The following is a 24,162-nucleotide window of genomic DNA, read 5'->3' as shown; positions in this document are numbered from 1 at the left end:
ATATGATGCCGACAGGAATGATTTCGCCTTAAAGACTTCAGCCTAAATTTCAATCATTATAGACATTAACAAGTTAATAGGAATGTGTCCCCAGTACACGGATGCGCCATCCGCACTATTATTTTCTATGTTCAGTGAACCATGAAAATTAGGGTAAATCTCTAATTTGGCATTAAAATTAGAAAGATCATGTCATAGGGAGCATGTGTAAAAGTTTCAAGTTGATTGAACTTCAACTTCATCAAAAACTACCTCGACCAAAAACTGTAACCTGAAGTGGGACAGACGAACGGACGCACAGACCAGAAAACATAATGCCCATAAAACACCTCAGAAAACACCATACCAAACAGAAAGACTGAACAACACGTACCCCACAAAATTACATACCAAGAAAAGCAGACTGAGCTACACGTACCTCACAAAACTCTCTACCAAGAAAATAGACTGAGCAAAACTAACCCTACAAAACACCATACCGCATACCAAGAAAGGTTCCCGAGCTGCACGAACCCCACAAAATACAATACCACACTAGATGAGTTGCTAACTTATTGACATTCACCTCCATAGCACTTGACGTCACCGTTTAATAAGGTACTAGTAAATCGAATCTGCTATTAACCCATAAAGTCAAACTTGGGTAAACTTGATAGTTCTTCTGACTATTTAGACATTCGTTCTCAAGTTTTAACACACATTTATTATACCAGTTAAAGTGCTTGAGGTTATAACAGCCCATTGGTCGAGTTACTTAAATGCATCAATTTTATGAAGATATAACAGGCTTTTTAGGAGTGCTAATGAACACCAGTGTCAGGAAGTCTTACCTTTACTATAACGAGTCCTGTTTTCAGGGGAGAAATATAGCTAAAATAAATTTAACAAAAAACGGCAGGAATGTATTTGAAATATTGACCAGAAAATACAAATGAAGAAAAATGCGTTATTCTGTGACTTTTCAGAATATTACTTTTTTTTTTAAATAAGCGCAGCACTGAACGAGCAAAAAAAGCTTAATATTGTGTCGAGCAACTTTTACTATTTGAGTACATACAAATCGGCTGGTTTTTTTTCTGGGCTATTATTAGTTGATCTCTTAGTTGTCTAGCTTATCGACTGCATTTCTGAAGGCAAATGGAAAAGCAACAACAAGTTTATTATTGTGATCATATCATCTGATCACTCACTATACTTAAACCAAGAACATGTTTATCAAAATCATGCCACGAAGAAAGTAATCAAAACCTGAAGAAAAACCGACGAACAGACAAAGAAGATTAGGCAATATAAAACACTACACATATATATTCAAGACAGTAGCGGTATATTCTGGACCACATCCCAGTTTATAGATTTTCAGATAAACAATATCTATTCATGTAGTGAGAACTGATATGTTGGTGACATTTTATGATATTAAAGTATCAGGCTTTTTAAAACTTGACGTGACTCATGCATGTCCTTAAGAGGTTTTTTTCTGAGAAAGCGGGCAGTTGTAGTTGTCTCAATGGTAGTTACGATGACCAATAGCCAATAGTCTGGACGATTTCAAGTTTTATTGCAGATGATCAAAGAGCTATAGGTATCGGTTTGTTGGAACCTCATCATCGATAATGCGAGAGTTTGCGGGATGATTAAAGGTGTTTATTATGTTTATCAAAGAAATCCTTAAACGTTAGCGTCTATATGCGGCCTGAGATCATTGTCAAAATCATCCTATACAAGAAAAACAGGTGCTGCATGTGATTTCAACAGTCATAATTTATCATAACTCGTGCATCTGTAAACTTCTTATTTTCTATTATGGTTTGAGTCTGCAGCCAGTCTCATAAGTCCTCATAATGCCGATAAATATGTCACAAAGTTAAACAAAGTCTTATTTTACTCCGCCTGTAGGTTGTTAGGAGTATATTTAATCATACTTATTTTAACGTATGTATGTCATTAGTCCAAATAATTATGACGTCTTGAAAGGCTATTTTATTTGTTGCTTTGACGCCTTACCGCTAACATCATAAACATACAAAATACTTATAAGATCATATAATAATTGACCACTTTAAATTTTTATTTGCACAGAGACATAAACATGGTAAATACAGTTATATTTGAAAGTATCTGGTTTGCTATGCCTTATAATAATAAAGAAGGTGGTGCTATCCTTTTCTTTATCTTAATTTTCGCTATTTTTCTAATCATTTTTTTTTTAATTTGTATCCTGAAAATATTTATATATATTCTTTTTCAATTTCCAAATAGAAAATTTGAGAGAAACAAATTAAAGGCGAAAACATTTTTTATTCTAATGATTTCGGGTCGATTCTGATCCTTTTCTTTTCTTGGTTTCAGATCTAATTTTTTTTTTCCACATCCGTGAAAGCATAATTTTCAAAATCCACACAAACGGGCACCTGCAAAATCAGAAATCGTTGTCACTTGTGCTCTTGTTTGTAAAGGGCGCCCTCAAGGTACACATGGTTACCTGTAAACAAGATGGCGTCCAGTGAAGCGATTCGACACGATTCGATTGAGAAGTAATGTTTATATTGGTCTCATGTGTTAATATATTTCCATGAAAGTTACAAGTTATCGAAACGACTGAATAAAATATAGGACATTTTCATTTGATGGACAAAAAGTGAAAAATATGTCGGATAAACCAAAATCTCCGGTTGTTGGAGGTGGGAGAACGATGGAACCTGTCACCGGTCAGAAGAGTAAATCACGGTTAGCCCAGCTTGCACCAGTTGAAAACCTGAAAGAAAAACAAGTAAGATAGTCATTGCAATAAATCAATCCATGTTCATGAATATGGCCAAGTAAAACGCTTTTGGCTTCTACATGTTCTATGTTGCACCAGAGACATATATACGTCTCTGGTTGCACTTCATTAATTAAAAAAAAAAATTAAATGGTCCATCTTTCTTAAAGTGGTTTCATAGGTCGTAACTGTAAAAAGAAATACAAGCTACAATTTTGAATAATTCTACAGTTTCCCATTAAATGAACAAATACACAGTAGTACATGTATCTACAATATAGACTGATAGATACATCTCCATGATCTATAAACACCTAATTTAAGCTACTCATAATATAGATACAGTGACGGATCCAGGAATTTTCATAAGTGGGGGCCCACTGACTGACCTAAGAGGGGGCCGCTCCAGTCACGCTTCAGTGATTCCCTATATAAGCAACTAATTTTTTTCCCAAAAAAGGGGGGCCCTTCCCCCCCCCCCCCCCCCCCCCTAAATCCTCCTCTGAGATACATTTATACACAACGTTTGGCTACTATATAGATAGATTCATGTTTCTGCTGAATACATATAGTATACCAAATTTCTTTGATAATCTTTGTTGTCCTGTCTATCAAAACAATATTTACCAGGTTTCATACTATTTACCCAAACTGAGCAGGCCAATTGAAGGGAATTCTTTCCTTTTCTCTGGATATTTAACATGTTTAAATGTGGTGAAGCTTAAATCATTTTTTAAATAAAATGAGTCAAAAAAGTTTAAATTGTAACTTCTTGCAATTGAATTTCAAAACAAATGGTCAAAACTGATATAGAACATTTAAGATATTATTTATATATATATATATTTAACATGATTTTAGTTGTTAATATAAAGGAAAAGATTTACTTGACTTTGCATGTTTACAAAATGAATACATGTATAAACAATCTACATGTAAAATTAAATTTGAATGTTTATATAGTGAACACCTTTAGTAGATTTCAAAAGAATTTTCATGTGAGCATGTTAGTGTTTTCCCATGTGATATATTGCAGTTTTATTTTAAATTCATCATGTTCATGTAGATCACTTGAATCTAACAAGATACACAATTCAATGCACCACATGTATGACATGTATATAATTGATATAAAGGAAATAGTTTATTATTATACTGTTACAGTTTTTAAAGGGATCACACAGTGTGTTTTGTGAGGACGTTAAATTATCTTACGTAGTTCCTTTTAAGTTTTACAGAACGTAATATAACGGTGTTATTGAGTGTACCAAATTTATACATTTGTTCTGTTTATATCTTTGTTTGTTTTGTACATGTACATGTATACAATTTTGCTTCAAGTTTACCTTTTTATGAATTCTTGAACTTGTGTCTCATTTTATATGGCAGAACATGGTGAAAAGTTTGGCAAATTGCACCTTATTAGCTTTGATCTGATAAGAAATGACAATTCTCTTTTATGGTTTTAAATTCCATAATCCTTTATTTAAAGGTGAGATTTATAACACCAATATAAGTATATCATATACACTGATTGAAAGTTGATCATGTTCACTGTGTATAAACTGAGTTTTTAGATAGGGCCATATTGATCTCAAGATAGAAAAATAATTATCTTTCCAAAATCCGAATAGCTATATCTATCTTTTCAAATAATGTTTTCGCTGAGTCCAGGGACTCAAATCAAAATTGTCCATGAAGAATCCATGGAATTGTATAAACATTGAATATCAACCAAGGCCTTAACTTATTCTTCAAGATATTTCCCCCTCACAATGGCTCACATGAACAACTGTCAACTGAAAGATTATAAGGAGATAATACATATCTTTCTTTTTTCCATTGTTGTCTTGTTATTATTTCTATGAGTTTGGATATATACATGTATAACATAATGTGTAATATCACAATCTCATAAAAACATGTAAAAAACCTGTTCATATTTTGTTTATAATCACAAACTGAAATATTTTAGGAGGTAACCAGACCATTTTGTGATCCCAAATCATAAATAGTTATGTTTGAATTGTGAATTGAAGAATGATTTATAACTTGAAAAAATAAGTTTGTCTATATATTAATATTCAGTGAGTTTGAAATTAAGAAATTATTTTTGATTTTTCTTTTAAATTTTGTATGGCTTTTAAAGGTACAAGTAAATTTACTTTAGTTTAATTTGATACCCAACAGTCACTATTCATAAAATATACTTTCATTAGTGATTACTACCCAATTTAAATGCAAATACATAACCATCATTTTTATCTAATGAGGAATTTGAGAAGACACATAAATTTATAAATTATTATTCAAATTATGTTTAAATTGGGAGAATGAATAATAGCAATTAACAAACAACAAATGTAATCTGCATTCTTTGATATATTTACATATATGAAATATGAGACTTTGTGCAAATGATATGAGGTGATTACCTACACTTTGTCAAACCATATATGTACATGGAGATTTTTTGGGGGGTTTAACTGTGTTCAAGCAAGAGTTGATGTATATACCTGAACCATCTTACTTTTGATCTTTATAGCTAAGGCTGTCCTAAATATATTACAATGTATATTGACATAAGCAGAACATTTGTATTTATATACTCCTTTATATATGGTTATGCACTTAAAGCACTCTTTTTGAAGTTTGTCTTATATGCCTGAAGTTTGCAAAGGTCTAGTTAGGTATAAGTTCAAAAATTATGCATGAAGCTGAGGATTTTGCTTTGATGTCTCAGTGTCAATGAACATAATAAATATAAATATGAAGATATATCCTTAGCCCATGTCATTATTATCTGGATTAACCCAAGTCAAGAGGTTATAAATTACTGCTTTTGGTCTACCAATTTAAAATTTATGTATAACAGCTATAATATTGAAGATGCATACCTGCCAACTTTCACGATTTAGGCGTGTACTAAACGATTTTGACCCTTTGTCACGATTGCACGATCGTGTTCCTGAAAAACCCTCTAAAACACGATTTGGTAAAAATGGACACGAAAAATATTGTTGTTCCCGATTTTGAACTGTGTACAATGGAGGAAATCGTGTTCAGCCAATCAAATTGTGTGTTTCTCATGATCAAATTAATCAGCCAATCAAAAACGTTTTCTCTCAAGATTGTTTTAACATGCTAGATATTGAACTTGTGTTTGTATTCTGTTGGTCAGAATTGTAAAAACGTGAACAGGGCAAATGCAAGGAGGTTCTTTCACAGAATAAGAATAAAAGCATGGCTGATTGACAAACTTCACTGATGCAGTAATACCATGAATATAATAAATAGTAGTTTATTTACTAATGTATTGACATAACATGTACACTTGGTGTAACATTTTTATTTATGTATAAAACTTAAAGTATTCAATCATTTAAAGTATAATGTACTATTCATTATTTTTCACATGGACCCCCCCCCCCCCCCCCCCACCCAACATGAGGAATCCCTTAGTCAAGGGGTCACTCTTGTAAAAATAAAATAGAAAAATGCAGATTTATTAACTTAAAAATGGGAAATTCTGATATTATATTTGGAACAGCTTTTCTAAATGAAAAGTCCTATTATTTTGAATAATAAAGAAGATATAAGTCCAAGAACATATCAAAATTCTTGGACATGTTTTGACCATATAATTATACCAGATAGATCATAAGATGTATAGTTCTTTGGAAAAAATGTTTCTTTAAATAATATGAATGTGTGCTCATTTGTACTTAAAAAGTGGGTTTTAATGTCCTAACATTGAGTGGGGATCCCTATGTGTTGTTCCCAACCTGATAAAGGTCCTTCTTTGTGTATAATTTTAAATTGGAAAAGTCAACAACTATTTAGTATCCTTACACATGAAAATAATTCCAGGTCTTACAGCTACATGTTCATATTTTCTGCTGATATAATAACTAGAATCATGCAAAGCTCATCTTACAAATCATGCAAATATGATACTTTTTCTAGACTACAAAACAGCACGCGCAAAAAAGTCGTCGCAAAGAATTTTAACCTTTGAAATTATTTTGCGCGCTAAAACCCCCATGGGCATTTTCAAAAGTTGGCAGGTATCTTAGATGCTTTAAGTCTAAAAAAAATTAATTGTCACATGATTTAGGATTTAAACATCTTAGAAAAACATATCAATTAAAATTGTTAGACATATGCATATTTTTATAAGTACTATTTCTGATTTTATTGTAAAAATCCACTCACTTGTGACAGATATTTTTGAGGGACATGGTAAACAGTAAAGGAAAACACAGACATCTATTAATGTACAGTAGTTGTGGTCTGTTTATGTAGTTCATACATGTATCTCGTTTCTTGTTTTTATATACAATGTAGATTAGACCATTGGTTTTCCCATTTAAACGGTTTTACAATAGTAATTTTTGGGGCCTTTTATAGCTTACTGTTAGGTGTCAGCCAAGGCTCTGTATTGAAGGCTGTACCTTGACCTATAATGGTTTACTTTTATGAATTGGAGATTTGTCTCATGCCACATCTTCCTATATCTATGACATATTTTGAGACATTTTAAAGACTTATTTGTCAGATGATGCTGACATATACTTGCTTATAAATCTGTCGAAATTTGCCATTCAGTTAAACAGAAAAGTTTAAAAGATTCCCCAGGCAAATCAATAATAAACAAAAAAGAAGAAGTGGTATGATTGCCAATGAGAGAACTATCCACAAAAGATTTATGCCTATTGTCATACTTGGAAGGGACAAAACTAAAAGTAATAATCTTAAACATTACATTTTTACGATAAAATAATCACTATTCCCCTCTCTTTCCCTAATGAACTTTGAATTTGTTTTGTTGATTTGTTAATAATCTAATGATAATAAGAGTAACTTGTGTTATGACATCCTTCATTTGAGAAATAGTGCTGGATAAAGGCAGAACAAATAAAGGGTTCATGAAATTGAAGAAAATTTGATGTTTAATTCTAAACCAAGAAAGTGGAAGTAATTTTAGTTTGTTTAGCTTTGAAAATATGTTTGATCAGATCATTTTCATTCTTTTCACAATTCCATGACATTAAAACAAATTAAAGTGTTTGATATACAGTTGTGTAGAAAATAAAGGATAAGGAACACAGTAAGATATTTCTAGGTTTTCTCATTAATTATCAATGAGTAAACTTTGACTTTTTAATAAAATAATGGGTCATTTGAAATATTCATGAGTTGCAACAGAAATAAGCTACTTATTAAAAAGATAAAGTGTATACATGAAGATATATATTTGTTGTATACATATATTATTCAAATGTTTTCCTCTTTCAGTGAAAGATCTTTAATGGTAATGTTTTCAAATATATAATTTATTCAGCACATTCCAAAACAAATTGGGGAAGGGAAACAATAGCACAGTATTCACAAACTCTTTGGGTCAGGGCATACAATGTCAAAGCATTCACAATTACTTTTGAGTCAGTTGAACAATACCATATTACATGTAGCAATCACAAACACATCGGGTCACCTGAATAATATTATATAGCAAAAATTATACCATTCACAAACACATTTAGCCAGGGCACAAAAATGCTATATCACACATTCACAATTCCAACTTCAACTTCAAAGAAAAATGTAAACATTTTTGTTCAATACCAGTGTAATTTTTTTCTTTAGAACCTTAAAGATGATCCCCCCTTTAATGTCAGTAGAACTTTGACAGAGAACTCATTTAATTTGTAACATGACGTAAAAGGTGTTAGTTTGAAATCACAGTATACACGTAACTACCTAACCTTGGAGAAAACGCGATGTCTTTTCTTAGTGTAACATGTCTTAAATTGAGTAGGTAATCAGAATGGTTTGATAATGTCTATAATGGTATTTACCTAAGTCAATATTTTACATTGTATACTTTGTAGATATACATAATAGTGTTGTGAAAACAAACTTTTGGGTTTTAAAGTCCTATAAACAGTTACTGCTGTACTTTATTAAGGTAGAAGTACAATTATTTGGTTTATAAGCTTGTAATTAGTAGATACTTATTCTTCATAGAGATTTAAAACTGTCCTACTATGATTGTATGGTATGACTTACTACATTCAAGTTTATTGTGTAAATAAAAGGAGAGGGTCATTAAAGTCAATGTTAGAGACAGCAATTAAAACATAAAACAAACTTACTTAAGACTCAGTTATTTAGAGAAGAAAAATGTTAGAAAACAAAGAAAGGAGATTTCTTATGATTGCCAACAAGAGTTACATGACTCCAATCATAACAAATATGTAAACAATTACATGTCAATTTAGCCTTAAACAATAAGCAAACCCATACCGGACTTAATTACCAAACCTACAGAAAACTGTAAGGATCCTTAGATAATTGAAAAGTAAAGTACAGGTGATTCACAAAAGGAAAGCCACTGCCTGATTTATATTATAACAGAAAATCTAAATAAATTTTGCACTAAACAAATTTTGCAGACAGCAACCCATCACAAGATTACAGGTTCCTTCATCTTGTGAAAGTACATGGAAGAATGGTTCAGGGTTTAAAATGTTTATAAGTGCTGAACCCTCCTCAAAGTGTACATATGTTTGTATAGAGTATACATATTTATATTAAACCTTACAACAAAATAAAGTGTGGGAGATGATAGCACATTGATTCCTTCCCTTATTGGTCCTCTTTCACTGGAAACTTTTATTACAGACAAACATGATTTCTCAGAAGGGAACACTTGACACATTGTAAAAATATATTATGTAGATTTGAAAAATGACACTGTCAAGTTTATTTTTCTAAGATTTGAAAGTTCTTGGTAAGCAAACAGTTTTGCACAAATTTTCGGGTTACTTAGAGCGTTTTTACTCATTATAATTACACAACACGGTTCAAAAGGTACATTAGTTTAAAACTTAAAAGCTATATATTTTCTGTGTAATATATGTCTTTGAATTTCAAATTCAATCTTTTTAGTTAGTAACCAATCATTTTCTAAGTGTATCTGACTTCTGCGATGTTTAAAGATTCCCTAAAATGTTAGAACATGTTTTAAGGTAAACTAACAGAAATTTATAAATGTCATTAAGATAATAAAGTTGGCAGTTAAGTTGATCACATTACCTACAATACACAGGTTAATGTAGAGTTTTTAAATTCTATATCAAGGTATATATGTAAATGGATTATTTATACATACAAAACTTTTATGCAGAAAGAACTTTGTTTAAGCAACTAGAATATTCTTATAAAAGAAAAGGGTCAAATATTTGTTTGTTTACCTTAAACAGATATTATTCAGAATTTATATATTCTCACGATAAGGGGCAGAATTAATTTTCAGGTTTACGTGTTAGCTTTTGTTGTAATAAAAGACGAGTTAACCACTCAGGAATATCTATACCATTAAACAGTTGTTTTGTCAACAAACGTTGGCTGGTCTAGTTTTTAAAAGGATTTTAGTTCAAAATTTATTGAACAATTTGTATTTTGTAATTTCAGTATTTGACTGTTATTTGGTAACCAAAACAATCTTGTGTAAAGAGTTGATTGTTTCATTATGACTTCATATATTGCTCTTAAAGTTTTTATATGCCACAGCTCAGTAGCATGAGGAACAAATAGGAAATCCACTCGTTCATAGGGATTAAAATATAGCTTGTCCAAATATTTTAGATTTTAATACAATGAATGGTACAATAATCATTAATGAACCACATATTAAGTCATATTTATTGAATCAGACATCTATTGCAAATATAACATTTAAAAAAAGGGGGGACAGGGTGTAAGAGATTGATTTAAGACTTAGGAGTAATCAAATCTTTTCCTTGTTTAGAAACATTGATACATTTACAAATGTATAATAAAATTGAAATCAAAAAATATTTCTTCAGTATTACATGGACTATTATTTCAATAAACACTTTCCAAAAAATGATTACAAGATGAATCAAAACATGATTTTTTTATATTACATTAATCATGTAACATATATTCACAGCAAACAAGTTACTGTTTTACATTTTACATTGGTCCAGGAATCATTTAATTAGATTTCATCTTGTCATAAATAATCTCCTGTTAATTCAAGCCTTAATTTTGTTTTTCTCTCACTTAATATATCTATTTTAGCATTTTTTTACTTTTTCTTATAGTTATCAGAATAAATGAAACATTTCAAAATGAAAGAAGAAAAATAAACTGTATCATATAAACTGTCGATGTTTAAAAATCATAATAACAAAATTATTGCATGTCATATCTCCATAACTGTTACAGATTTCAGTCAGACTTATTTTGGGTATTCCTAACATTTAACTTTGTTGTACCAAGTTATTTTCTTACAGCATTGAAATGAAATGTGCAATTACTACATTTTAAATTCATCTCTATAATTTCATTATTGTAAAAAATAAACCATTTTGTAAGGCTATAATTAAATTTATACAAAGTCTATAATTTCATTTATATTTTAAAAAATATATAGGAAAATGCTCCATTATGTTTTTAAATAGTAATTTCAAAATAAAATAGATCAAACTATTTATGATTCAATTGCATCATGTGCATAGATAAAACAAAATATTGTACAAATCATTTATTCAAATTGAGATACGACTTAGCTTATAAAAATGAGTTATTCCCCTTTGTATATGGAATACAGAATAAAACATTTTACCGTCTACCACAAGTTTGACTTTTTTTATACCATTTTTGTCTAACATGCTGCTAGGACATGTACACTGTAGACAATTTAAAATGACAAACATTATTTGATTATTTTTAAAATTCTATTATTGTGACTAATTTAACAAAATCAAAACAGTGGGCCATTAAATTTTTAACATCCTGCTAACATTATAATCTCCTTTGAATCTGTATGCAATTGGGCTTTCAAAAAATATTTTCACATCTATTTTTTTTCAAGTATAGTTCTACGTACGGTTACATAATTTAATGCATTATTTTAATTGATAACCTAGGATTCAGCTGAATACACCAGTGTAAGAAAGATGAGAGCATTAGCTAAGACAGCAATGCTTCAACAAAAGGACGTACAGGTATCATATGTTGTTTGTTTCATGCTTGGGTCAAAAGTCATAACGAATGCTCGTAATTAATAAATGAATATAACCTACAATTACATATGAATGTAAGTGTTTGAAGTAATAACGATACATGTATAATGATAATAATATGATGATTGTAATGAATAATGAATTATAACATATGTTGTACACAGGGTTTGAAATTAAATTTCTCATCAGCTTGGTTGCAGAGGTTCTAAAAGCTGTAAAATAAGTTGTACATTTTACATATTGCTTTTATAAATCAAAATTTATATTTATTACCATTGCTTATAATTGCAAGCTTTTGAAAATGCATATTTCAAACCCTGATACATATAATTGAAATGTAATAGAGTGTGATTTGAAAAATAATGAAATTACTTAGAATAGAAGCATGATTGTCTTATGGTATGTCTGGTGTTGTATAGCAAGTAGTAATAAAATATGATAAATTATAGCATGTCAAAAAATGAGCATGCACATGCTATGATATTAACTATAATTCATAGATTTTTTAGTTGTTGGAAATGATGTTGATTTGGAGCATATGTTAAGGTAGAAAGTAATCATCAAGTGTAAAAAAAAACCTCTGTTTAGGCAAAAGGTTACCTTTGTCCATTCTGTTCGTCTGTCCTGACAGCCTGTTTGTCATGCATATATCTGTTCTCTTACTTTGCATCAACAAAATCATGAGCAAATGCTATATAACTTACATGTATACACAATACCTTTGTTACCACAAAACACAGATTAAGTTCGAATTTTGGATGGTGTCACTTTTACTGTTCATTAGTTATGCCCCTTCACTTAGTTTTGGGTGGTGTCACTTTTACTGTAAATAAGTTATGCCCCTTCACTTAATTTTGGGTGGTGTCACTTTTACTGTTCATTAGTTATGCCCCTATTCAATTATAAAAAAATCTTAATTTTTCATTTCCGTTTATTTAATTTAGTTTGCCTCAACGAAATGCTATGAATTTTATACACAATGCTTATTTCAACGAAACACAGATCAAGTTTGAAACAGTATGTGAATCTGAGACTACATTTCACAGTCCTGGAAAAGGTTGTGATTACATAAGAGACTAACCTACTTGTGGGCATAGCGTAACCTTTATAGACAAAAAAGAGCAATTTTAAGGATTAAAATATAGTTTCTGTAGATACTGAGTAAAACTTGGATTAATCTAGAAGAACTCTGAGGCTTCAGACACCAAAGATGACCATTGTTAATATTGAGACAGAGGTGCCATGTAAGACAGGCTCCTGTGAGCCTCTTGTTAGATTGTAATTGAACTGAAGTGTGTATAATATGGCAGTTAACATTTTATGAACTGTGCAATTGTATATGGCTTTATAACTAGTCATATATTATAGTTTAAAATTTGTCCTTGACTAGCCCGAAATGATTTAAAATAAAATATTTTATTGTTATGTAATAGCTAGTGTCATAATCAAGTAGAATTATAGATTTATAATTTATCACATTTAAAGCAGAAAATTTTATAACTTATGGATTTAAGACCTTTTTTTTTCATTTTCTGACACTTCTAAAAGACAATATACATAAATCATTGATACCAGCTATTATAATTATCAGTTATTATTAAATTGCCTGCCAGATTAATGGGCTTTGATAATTGAAATTTTATATTTTGTGATAGAATTAAATCACTTTTTTTTCACTGTTATTTGGTAGATCTATTATACTTTTTGATTTTTAAAATCATATCCTCTCCTTTAACCATTATTCTTTGTAAGGACAAACATGTTGAATGAAGCCTTTAAGAATATATAAGAATTTTTCTTTGGTTTTATGCTTAAGTTCAAATAATGAATAATTTGAGATTATTTTCATACAGGTTTGGTAAAAATTATACACTATAAGGAATGAAATATTACTGTGATCACATTCACTATGTTAAAAAAGTTTCTAAGTCTCAGGTTTGTGTATTGTGTCATTAAAATTAAAGAACAATGTTCACATTTGGCAAATAATTGGCTTTAAGTTTCAACTTTTTCAGAAAATATCTCAAAAGGCCACATATTTGTTCAAAATGTATCTGTTTTAAGCCCATCATGTTCCTCATACTCTTTATGCTACTATTTTTTAGAAGTCATCATTATTCTACAAGTAAGTCTTGTCATAATGCATGACATTTCCTTAACAGCAGTTTTAATGAAAAGGAAAAAATATGAATAAAAAAATAAATCTGAATGTCTAATTTTTTGTGTGTGTCAGTAACATTGCGTGGAAAATATAGATCAACCATAATGCATCAGTGTGACAGTGTCTGTTCAAAAGCTGTAAAAAGTTAAAAATATTCTTTGAAGGATTTTTTTTTTTAATACTCTCACTGATCAACTTTATTTTATATATTATTTTTAAAGATATTGCCCAAATATTAGAGGCAAAAGGTTGTATACAAAAATCAAATGGAGTTATCTCCCATTGACTATATCCAATTTGAAAGTATCCTTTTCAAGAGGTTCAAGTTGGAGGAAATGTTCTTTCTTAATACAACTGCTGTGCATTGAAGGTAAATTTGGTGGTTGAAATTATTTAAATGCAAAATTCACAAGTATTATTATGTACATATGAAAGAATTAAGCAACAAAACTATAGAAGATTTAAATTTAATAAATCCAGTGTATATTGCTGTTTTTCATGTAACAATAACGTAATGTAACCGTAGCCTCAATAATTTTCTTGGAGTCTTTGATGTCACCTTTTCAAAGAAAGTGGAATAGCAGATGTAATAAACGCAAAGAAATATTTAAAAATAAATCATTAGTTTCTATAGTCTGAATGCATTTTGTGAAAAATTCTTCAGAAAAACCTGAATGGAACAAATGTTCAGCAAGTTAAACAACACTGCAGGCGAAATTTACTGTGCAATTTAATTATATCATAATCATAAACTGTAAATGGAGTTAAGGTTTTAGAAATAATTTATAAGCTAAACAAAACAAAATAAATTTACCAGTTCTGTGCTAAACCATATGCATGCATATTTATCGTGTGTTTTTCTATGTTGTGATGTTATGCTATTGTTTCAGAAAAAGGGAGAAGGTTTGGATCTATTAAAACGTTTAATCCCGCTGCAAATGTTTGCACCTGTCCTAAGTCAGGAATCTGACGTACAGTAGTTGTCGTTTGTTTATGTAATTTATACATGTTTCTCGTTTTGTTTATATAGATTAGACCGTTGGTTTTCCTGTTTGAATGGTTTTACACTAGTAATTTTGGGGCCCTTTATAGCTTGTTGTTCGGTGTGAGCCAAGGCTCCGTGTTGAAGGCCGTACTTTAACCTATAATGGTTTACTTTTTAAATTGTTACTTGGATGGAGAGTTGTCTCATTGGCACTCACACCACATCTTCCTATATCTTTATATATGCAAAGTCAAATTTTAATACCTAAAATATTGTAAATGCATGTCATGAATGTAAAAAATATCCAGTTCATTTCTAATCTGTTTTGTCAGTTGCCAAGTTTATTAGAATATCCAACCTTCAATTCATAACAGTGACATAAAGCCTCTGACATCTTATTGTGCATTTATATTTAAATCAGTGGCCAAGTTTATTAGAATATCCAACCTTCATTTCAAAACAGTGACATAAAGCCTCTGACATCTCATTGTGCATTTATATTTAAAGTTGTGTAGTGATAACAGAAATATACAGGGTTCATGAAATTATTGCTTTATGTGGTCCAAGGACACAGTTATCGTCCTTTGGTTTTCGTTGTCTACGAATATAGTCCCTAGTGTAAACAGTGTATAACTTGCATGTCTTATTTGATACACTTTCCCAATTTATTTCTTGATATTAAATGCATGAAATATCAAGTAGGGGGATGTAATTACATGTAAAAAAAAATTTGGTGCTGAATCTTTATGTTAAGAAGTAAATTGGTCCAGTTCTAAAAGGTCAAATTTTAGCACGTCTGAAGCTGTCAAACTGAATTTTACACCCCCTTAACACAGAATTGTCAATATTTTGAGTTAGAGCTGGTAGAAGTTTCTATAATTTTGATATTATTTGTCTCACTGGTAGTACACTACACTGTAAAAATCTTTTTGAGAAAGAGCAGGTGTGATTTTTTTAATTTGAATTTATTGTCTAAAAGAAATGCACTACGAAATAACTGTGTTCTCGGGCCTAAGAGATGGATTCCTGAAATCTAGATTCTGTACTTTGGCAACTTTCCTGAATGATTTGCTGGTTTCAGTTTGTCAAACTCAATCAAAGTAAAGGATTTACATCTTTGGTTTACAGAAATTCTGTTAAAATGTGCCATTTTGGCATTCTACGGCTATAATAAGCATTTTAAAGCAGTTTACATTTTATGGCTAAGAGGCATGCTGACTTTCTATCTGACAGCTTTTTTGTTCCTGATATTTGTGTTTCTATGATTAAATCAAATTTAATTAACCATTTGTGAACTCTGGATATAGAGAAAAGTAGATTATCACAGAAAAAAAGTGCAGATATTTGTATTCACGGCCATGGTTAAACGGCCTAATAGATGTATGTAAATGTGAAGAGCTTTGTACATCAAATCTGTAGTCCATCACAAATATTTCACTAAATCTGTAAAAAAAGCACTTTATTATACTCAGTACACCTTACTCCTTTCATAGGCTACCATTTTTTTTCTCTGTATGATAGTAAGTGGTCCAACTTTATGCCTATTAAGGCTAAAACTAAATGCAAGTTTTCCATTGAAAAGTGAAAAAACTGGCCATCAGACCATATTGTTTCTAAAAAAATTAAATGCAAGAGTCCTTTTGCAATTAGACTTCTTGTATCATAACGCCTTAGCATAGAAATGAGCAAAAAGTTACACATTTTCATTTCTAATAGCTTCTGTGTGCATTTTTATATGTCAATATGGGCTACCGCCTAAATCGACTCTAAATAATTCTCAGTACTACATGGCCCAAGACCATTTTATACTCATGTGGTATGCTTTTTGACACTTTTCTATACATTTAAAGTACATTTTATGTATATGAAAGAATAAATTAGGCATAAAAAACTTCAAAATCTTCAAATTGGCTGAGAAAAATGCATATTTATATAAGGCGTCCCTAAATTGGAAAATCTCTATTTTCAGGCATAGGCTTATATAAATTGAACTTTGGAATAATTACAATACATCTGATAAATAAAATGAGTGTTCAGATGCTTTTAATACTTAATATTTGATATTCAAGAGCATTTAAAAAGCAAATTTTTGCAAAATTTAAAATTTTAAGGCCAAAATCTTGACAGTTGAAGATATTTGATTTACACGTCAAAAATAAACATTCAAATGTCTATATTAAAATGACCCTAGTGTCTCTAATATATGTCATATGGCCATGAAACTTGGCAACCTATCTCACAATTGCCTAAGCTTAGGTTATGCAAAGTTTTATAAAGATTGGTCAAGTCTTTCTGTCCTATTAGGTCCAAGGACACAGTTATCGTCCTTTGGTTTTCGTTGTCTACGAATATAGTCCCTAGTGTAAACAGTGTATAACTTGCATGTCTTATTTGATACACTTTCCCAATTTATTTCTTGATATTAAATGCATGAAATATCAAGTAGGGGGATGTAATTACATGTAAAAAAAAATTGGGTGCTGAATCTTTATGTTAAGAAGTAAATTGGTCCAGTTCTAAAAGGTCAAATTTTAGCACGTCTGAAGCTGTCAAACTGAATTTTACACCCCCTTAACACAGAATTGTCAATATTTTGAGTTAGAGCTGGTAGAAGTTTCTATAATTTTGATATTATTTGTCTCACTGGTAGTACACTACACTGTAAAAATCTTTTTGAGAAAGAGCAGGTGCGATTTTTTTAATTTGAATTTATTGTCTAAAAGAAATGCACTACGAAATAACTGTGTTCTCGGGCCATGTGAGGAACTCACGACATATTAAAAACTCGACAAACTTTTCCCACATTTACTACGTTCATATTTTCTATTAGAGTTATTTACAGTACTTTGGTCCACATTAAGTCATTGAATCTTTTTTTATGATATAATAAAATATGGGGTTGTTCTTATCCAAAGAAATTTATGTCTCAATTGTAAAAAGTATTTTATACTTGAATTTGAAGATATAAAAAAATGTTTTCAAGATAAAAATAAGTAAGAAGAGAGAGAGAAACTTCAGATCATCTCTTCTGATTTCAATTATTAATGTTCTGCATTTTTACACTTCATAGGTACACATTGTTTTAAGATGAACAAATTGAAAATTAATTAATAAAAAAAAAGAAAACAGCATATTTTATCTCAGAATATATAATATAAGTAAAGATTTAAAAAAAAATAGTAACTTCCTGAGAACAACAATGAGAGCGATTTCTGCTTAGTTTAACAGAAACCAGCAATGTTTTATACTAACACAATTCCACAACAAAATATGATTAAGTTTGATAACATCCAGTCAGCAAAAAAGGACACAAAGTGGCCACAAAATAACTAAATCTGACACAAACAATCTTAAAGATAACTTAATCAGAAACAAACCATCTCAAAGATAACTAGATCTAACACAAACCAGCTCAAAGACAACTAGAACTCACACAAACCAGCTCTTAATTGAAGATAACTAAATCTGACAGAAATCAGCTCAAAGATAACTAGCTCTGACAAACCAACTGAAAGATAACTAAATATGACACAAACCAGTTCATAGATATCTTATTATGACACAAACTAGATCAAAGATACGTACATGTAGATGTGACACAATCCAGCTCAACTAATAGATATAGGAAGATGTGGTGTGAGTGCCAATGAGACAACTGTCCATCCAAATAACAATTTAAAAAGTAAACCATTATAGGTTAAAGTACGGCCTTCAACATGGAGCCTTAGCTCACACCGAACAACAAGCTATAAAGGGCCCCAAAATTACTAGTGTAAAACCATTCAAACGGGAAAACCAACGGTCTAATCTATATAAACAAAACGAGAAATGAGAAACACGTATATATTACATAAACAAACGACAACTACTGTACATCAGATTCCTGACTTAGGACAGGTGCAAACATTTGCAGCAGGATTAAACGTTTTAATGGATCCAAACTTTCTCCTTTTTTCTGAAACAATAGCATAACATCACAACATAGAAAAGCACAAGATAAAATATCAATTGGCAGACTTAACTCAATCAAAAAACGTATGATTACACAATGAACGAATAAATTTGATCTGCGATATCTGAATACAAATGCACAGTTAATTAAATATAAGAGACAAACATTCATGACCAAAATGCTAACAAACAAATTCAAACAAAGACATGGCAGGACATCACTGAGAAATATTTAATCAATCAATATTCACTTTAGAAAAAAAACAGGTTTTCAAAAAATAATTATAATCTTGAAGTTTATACAAATGTAGTAAGAATAAGTGAAAAATTTAAGATATTACAACACATATTACTAATATTATTAGCAGATAGTTAACTAACTTTGACACAAATTAACAGAAATATACTAACACTGACACAAACCAGCTGAAAGATAAATAAATCTGACAAACCAGCTCAAGGATAAATAAATCAGACACAAACCAATTGAAAAATAACTAAATATATGCATGACAATGTTTGTCTGACACAAACAAGTACAAAAATAGATAAATCTGATAGTCTGAAAAAACAATGAAGTTACATTTGGCACTGTTATATATATATATATATATATAAAAAAGCAGATGTGGAATGATTGCCAATGAGACAACTCTTAGTCTGACTAAATCAGTCCACATACACAACTATAAAAATGTTGGTCTGACACATTGTATTGAAAGAACAAAGATAAGACACATTTGGTAATGTTAGACTGACACAAACTAGTCCATCAATAATTCAATGATATTTAAAACAAAAAGCTCTAATTCTCATGAAATAATTTATATAACAATAGACTGCAATTAATGGCATGATGGAAATAGCAGAACAATTTATTCTTCATTCAAATACCTTACTTGTCAAGTTAATGACATTTCATTGTAACTTCTATCTACAACACACATGATTAGTTTTCAATGTTTGTCTCTCCCTAGCAACAGATGTTGTCCTAAACAACCGAGTACACCCACCTTGTAGGGATTAACTTATCAATCAGTTATTTATCACTTTTACAAGTTACTGCTGGGACAACACAAAACAAAATTGTATCACATTAGAAAAAGATTAGTGATAAAAACTGGTTACCACCTGACTTACTTCTGGTGATGTTAACTTGGAGTAATTTCAAATGTTATTGCTTTTTGACATGGACAAGGATTTATAGCAGTCAAGAGTTACACATTGCTGTTTGTGTTATGAGTTGACTACAAATAACTTTTTTTTTTATTTTAAAGTTGTAAAATTTTTGAAGCAGTTTTATACTTGTTTGTTGTAAAAAATTTCAAGAGGGAGCAGAAAATAAATCAATTTAAATAAAATACATGTATACTATGTAAAGTAGGGCATTTATCCAGTATCACCTTTAGCATACACATATGCTTTATTGGCAAAATAGTCTCAAGCCAGTGGCAGATCCAGAGGGGGGTTCTGGGGGTTGGAACCCCCCGTTTTTTTACTGATCAATGCATTTGAATGGGGACATATAGTTGGACCCCTCCACCTTTATCCTGGGTTGGGAACCCCTAACTGCCCCTGTTTGAAATGGCGGGATCTGCCCCTGCAAGCATTATCAAGTACAAACTTGTTAACATTGATTATTTTTTTGCTTGTTTTCATGGCCTTGTCCAATTTTTCACTGTCTTCAATGATATTTAAGAAATGATTTTTTTTTTACCAATCTCAACACCTACATTTTATCAACTAGATTAAAATCCTAGTATTGATATAACTTTTATTACAATAATCAATTATGAGTTCATAAGAGATAGACATCCAGGATACATCAGATATATATGTGTTTGGGGACATTTATTTGGTTATTTTGTCTCCTTGAACTTAAAAAATCAAAAGACATAAGTCTGTCAGGCGTCCCTATTTATTTTATTACTCCCTGCCTCAAAAAAAGGGGCATAGTTACCCACACATATGCCTGTCCAATGTACTGCCAATCCATGACGCATTCGGTTTCCAGATTATATTTCAGGTACATTGCACAAATTGACCAAATATTTTGAATGTTTTTTGCAAAATGGACCATAAAATATAGGTTAATTGCAATCATGAAGGTTTTAACATAACTTAACAATAGTTATCCCATCAGGAATTTTCAACACTATGTTTTTTAATTCAATTTAAATTGATAAAATAAGTTTTCCCGGTGTGAAATGATCATGAATAATTCAAATTATTCATGAACACAATTCATGAGTTGTTCATAAAAGATATCATGAACAGTTAATGAACAAACATGAACAACAAATGGACAAGCATGTTCATGAACCACTGAATAATGAACTATTCATGAACAGAAAGTGTTAATGAACTCTTTGGTTCATTAAAGTTCATGAACAGGATAGTTCTTTAACTTTTACTATTCATGAATTATTCATGATATTATAGTTCATGAACAAGCTTGTCCATTTGTAGTTAATGGCTAGTTCATTAACTGTTCATGAATCTTTTATGAGTGATTCATGATTTTGTTCATGAACCATACCAGTTCATGAACCATTCATGAACACATGAACTACTGTGTTCATGAACTGTTCATTAGTAATTTAATTCATGAACATTGCTTGTCCACTTGTAGTTCATGAACTGTTCATCTAAAGTTCATGAAATTATTAATGGTTTTCTTTAATTTTCATTTTATGTTATTATCATAAGTAAACTTCTCTTCCTTTCTGTTATTAAAATTTCTGTATCAGTATTAATAATACAGTGTTAATCTACCAAAAATTAAAAGGTCAAAGTTGGTTTTGATGGTTTTGAGTGGTCACATTTACAATTCAAAAGTTACATGCCCCTTAGTTATCTTAAAAACTGATATATCTTTGGGTTCTAGTATGATAGATGGATAATTGTATGTTCATTTATTGGTATTTTATTAGTAACACACAGAGAAGTTTGTGGTTTTATTGATTACATAGGACCTACACAAATACTTGTTTGTGCTGTAATGCAAACCTATATAAGCAAATCTGGGTGGATTAAAACATTATATATTCAGAAGTTGACATTGCATTTATGTAAATGCGGAAGGATTCAAGCACTAGGCCATTGTATAACTGTAGTAATGAAAGTATTAGTCTTACTTGAGTTAGCTTTGTTTTGGCCTATCTGTTTTTAACAGTATGTTGTCATCTATTATTGAGAATATCCTTGTTCTTATTTTCACCATCCATTATTGAGTAAATCCTTGGTCATAATTTCAGCTAATTCACCCATAACAATTGTACATTGTGGTATTGTTATTCCTTTCAAAATATACCACTGCATCAAAAAAGCTAGAAAAAACCATTGTAAAAATTCACCTACTATACTTGCCACACATCTATAGCTTTTAGTATAAAGACCTATTAATAAATGTTATATATACTGTTGGACATTCATAGCTAAATTTTAACCCTCTCAATAGAATATCTTGTCACTAGGGTTTAGGTATTCACAAAACCTGTTAACATTAGTGCATATTAGTGTGTTTGTCTGAAGTAAAAACTCTTATCATGCAGTGTCTGTCCTAAATTTTACGATAGTTCTCAATTATTATTATTACAATGAATTATTTTCATTTTTGGGTAATATAAGGATTTTAAAAGTGAGAACATAAATCAGTGCACAGCCTTGTAAGATCTCGGCATCATTCAGACATTTTGGAAAAAAATACAAACTTTGTAACCAAGCTATGCAGTTTTCTCATTTCAATTGTTTTACCAATTTGTCATTTTGAGGCTTTTTATATCTAACTATGCAATATGGTTTATGCTCATTGTTGAAAGCCTATGGAGACCTATAGTTGCTAACTTATCTGTCATTTGGTCTCCAGTGGAGAGTTGTCTTATTGGCAATCATACCATATCTTCATATTTTTTGATTGTATCATATTGGCAATCATTCTATTAAACACAAATTATATATATATATCTATGTCAATTGGTTTTTTTTTTATAGTAAAAAGACTTTTAAATAAAATGTTTTTTGGATAAATTGAAGCTATATCAAAAGCTGTTTTTTTCTGTGTAGGTGTGACCATACATACATGATCACAGTAGTGTGGCCATACATGTAACCATGTTTTCTGTTCTATTGTCCGGTTGTTGTCTCCTTGACACATTCCCCATTTCCATCCTCAATTTTATACATGGTCACAATTATGTATGTGGCCAACATAAGGCCTTTTTCAGAAGAAAACTAATGACAACAGTGGAGTAACATCCCATGGTCTAAACCTTTCCATTTTCTAGAATTCTTAATAAACTCTTAATCTAGATAATTCTCTGTTTTTAGATTTTTAAAACAGAGAAGTGTAACTAGGTAAAGTTTTCACATTTAATAAAACTGTATACCTTATAGATTGAACAAGATTGAAAAAATATCTGAAGTGAAAATTGCTCTTTAAGAAATGAAATTTAAAATTTTACATCTTGTAAACAATTTCTTTAACTTACCTAATCATTTCTGGAACGTCCGTTATTTCCATCATTGATTGATAACAACATCAAATTACAACTCCTACAGACCGCTGGTTATTAATTTAATTTGCATCAACACAATCAATTAAAATAATTAATACAATTAACATTTAAATCCCAGAGTTTCCTGTATATAAGAGTCAAGGTTAAATGTTTGAGTAATTGTAGATCCCAGTCTGATAGCTGTAATTGATCAAGGCACAGTTGTCCAGAATATTTCAGTTATTACTATTACATGATTAGGACCTGCTTAGTTCTTTAAATTTAGTGATCCTCTTTCACAGGCCAGTTGCTTTATTTGTAAAGATTATTTCGCTCCATAAGACATCCAATATAATAGACAATATAAATTTTTATCCAACATTTGTTTATTCTCATAAATACGGTTTAAAATTGTCTCAGACATTGCAAAACATATAATTTAAAAATCATTCATGTTAAGTATAGGTGGAAATGTCGTGTTATAAAGGAATTTACGCATTGGTTTTCAATTTTCAACACTAATTGAATTCACAGTGACAAATTATTGGATAAAAACATGTCGTAAAAAGGTGAAAAGAAGCAATAATACTTTTAAAAAATACAGCTATTTATGACTATCGAACTGTTATTGGACTTTCTTCTTTAGAAGACCAACAACTGTGAAAGACGAAAAACTCATTTGATTTTGATTCAATTGAATTCATGTATTGGCGCTTCATTTGTTGTTACTATAGCAATAAAGGATT

At 30.3% G+C, this 24,162-nt stretch overlaps 1 protein-coding gene and 1 long non-coding RNA gene across 4 annotated transcripts in view; one reads left to right on the top strand and one right to left on the bottom strand.

Annotated features, from left to right (window-relative positions):
• Positions 1-2,047: 2,047 nt before the first annotated feature.
• Positions 2,048-22,246, bottom strand: LOC134722046 (uncharacterized). The gene is made up of 2 exons (XR_010107957.1): positions 22,058-22,246; positions 2,048-2,758 (listed from the first exon to the last, which is right to left on the bottom strand). It is a non-coding gene; the product is annotated as an uncharacterized LOC134722046 (long non-coding RNA).
• The window catches only part of LOC134722045 (dynein axonemal heavy chain 5-like), a 112,564-nt gene continuing 90,898 nt past the window's right edge, over positions 2,497-24,162 (top strand). For all 3 annotated transcript variants that reach the window (XM_063585471.1, XM_063585468.1, XM_063585469.1), the window contains exon 1: positions 2,497-2,773. In XM_063585471.1, coding sequence (XP_063441541.1) covers positions 2,651-2,773 — 123 coding nt within the window. In that variant the 5' untranslated portion in view covers positions 2,497-2,650. The remainder of the gene's footprint in view (positions 2,774-24,162) is intronic.

The sequence above is a fragment of the Mytilus trossulus genome, chromosome 6, assembly GCF_036588685.1.
Source record: "Mytilus trossulus isolate FHL-02 chromosome 6, PNRI_Mtr1.1.1.hap1, whole genome shotgun sequence".
NCBI classification, from domain to species: domain Eukaryota; kingdom Metazoa; phylum Mollusca; class Bivalvia; order Mytilida; family Mytilidae; genus Mytilus; species Mytilus trossulus.
The sequence above is the reverse complement of the archived record's forward strand: the minus strand, read 5'-3'. Positions and strand labels throughout refer to the sequence as shown.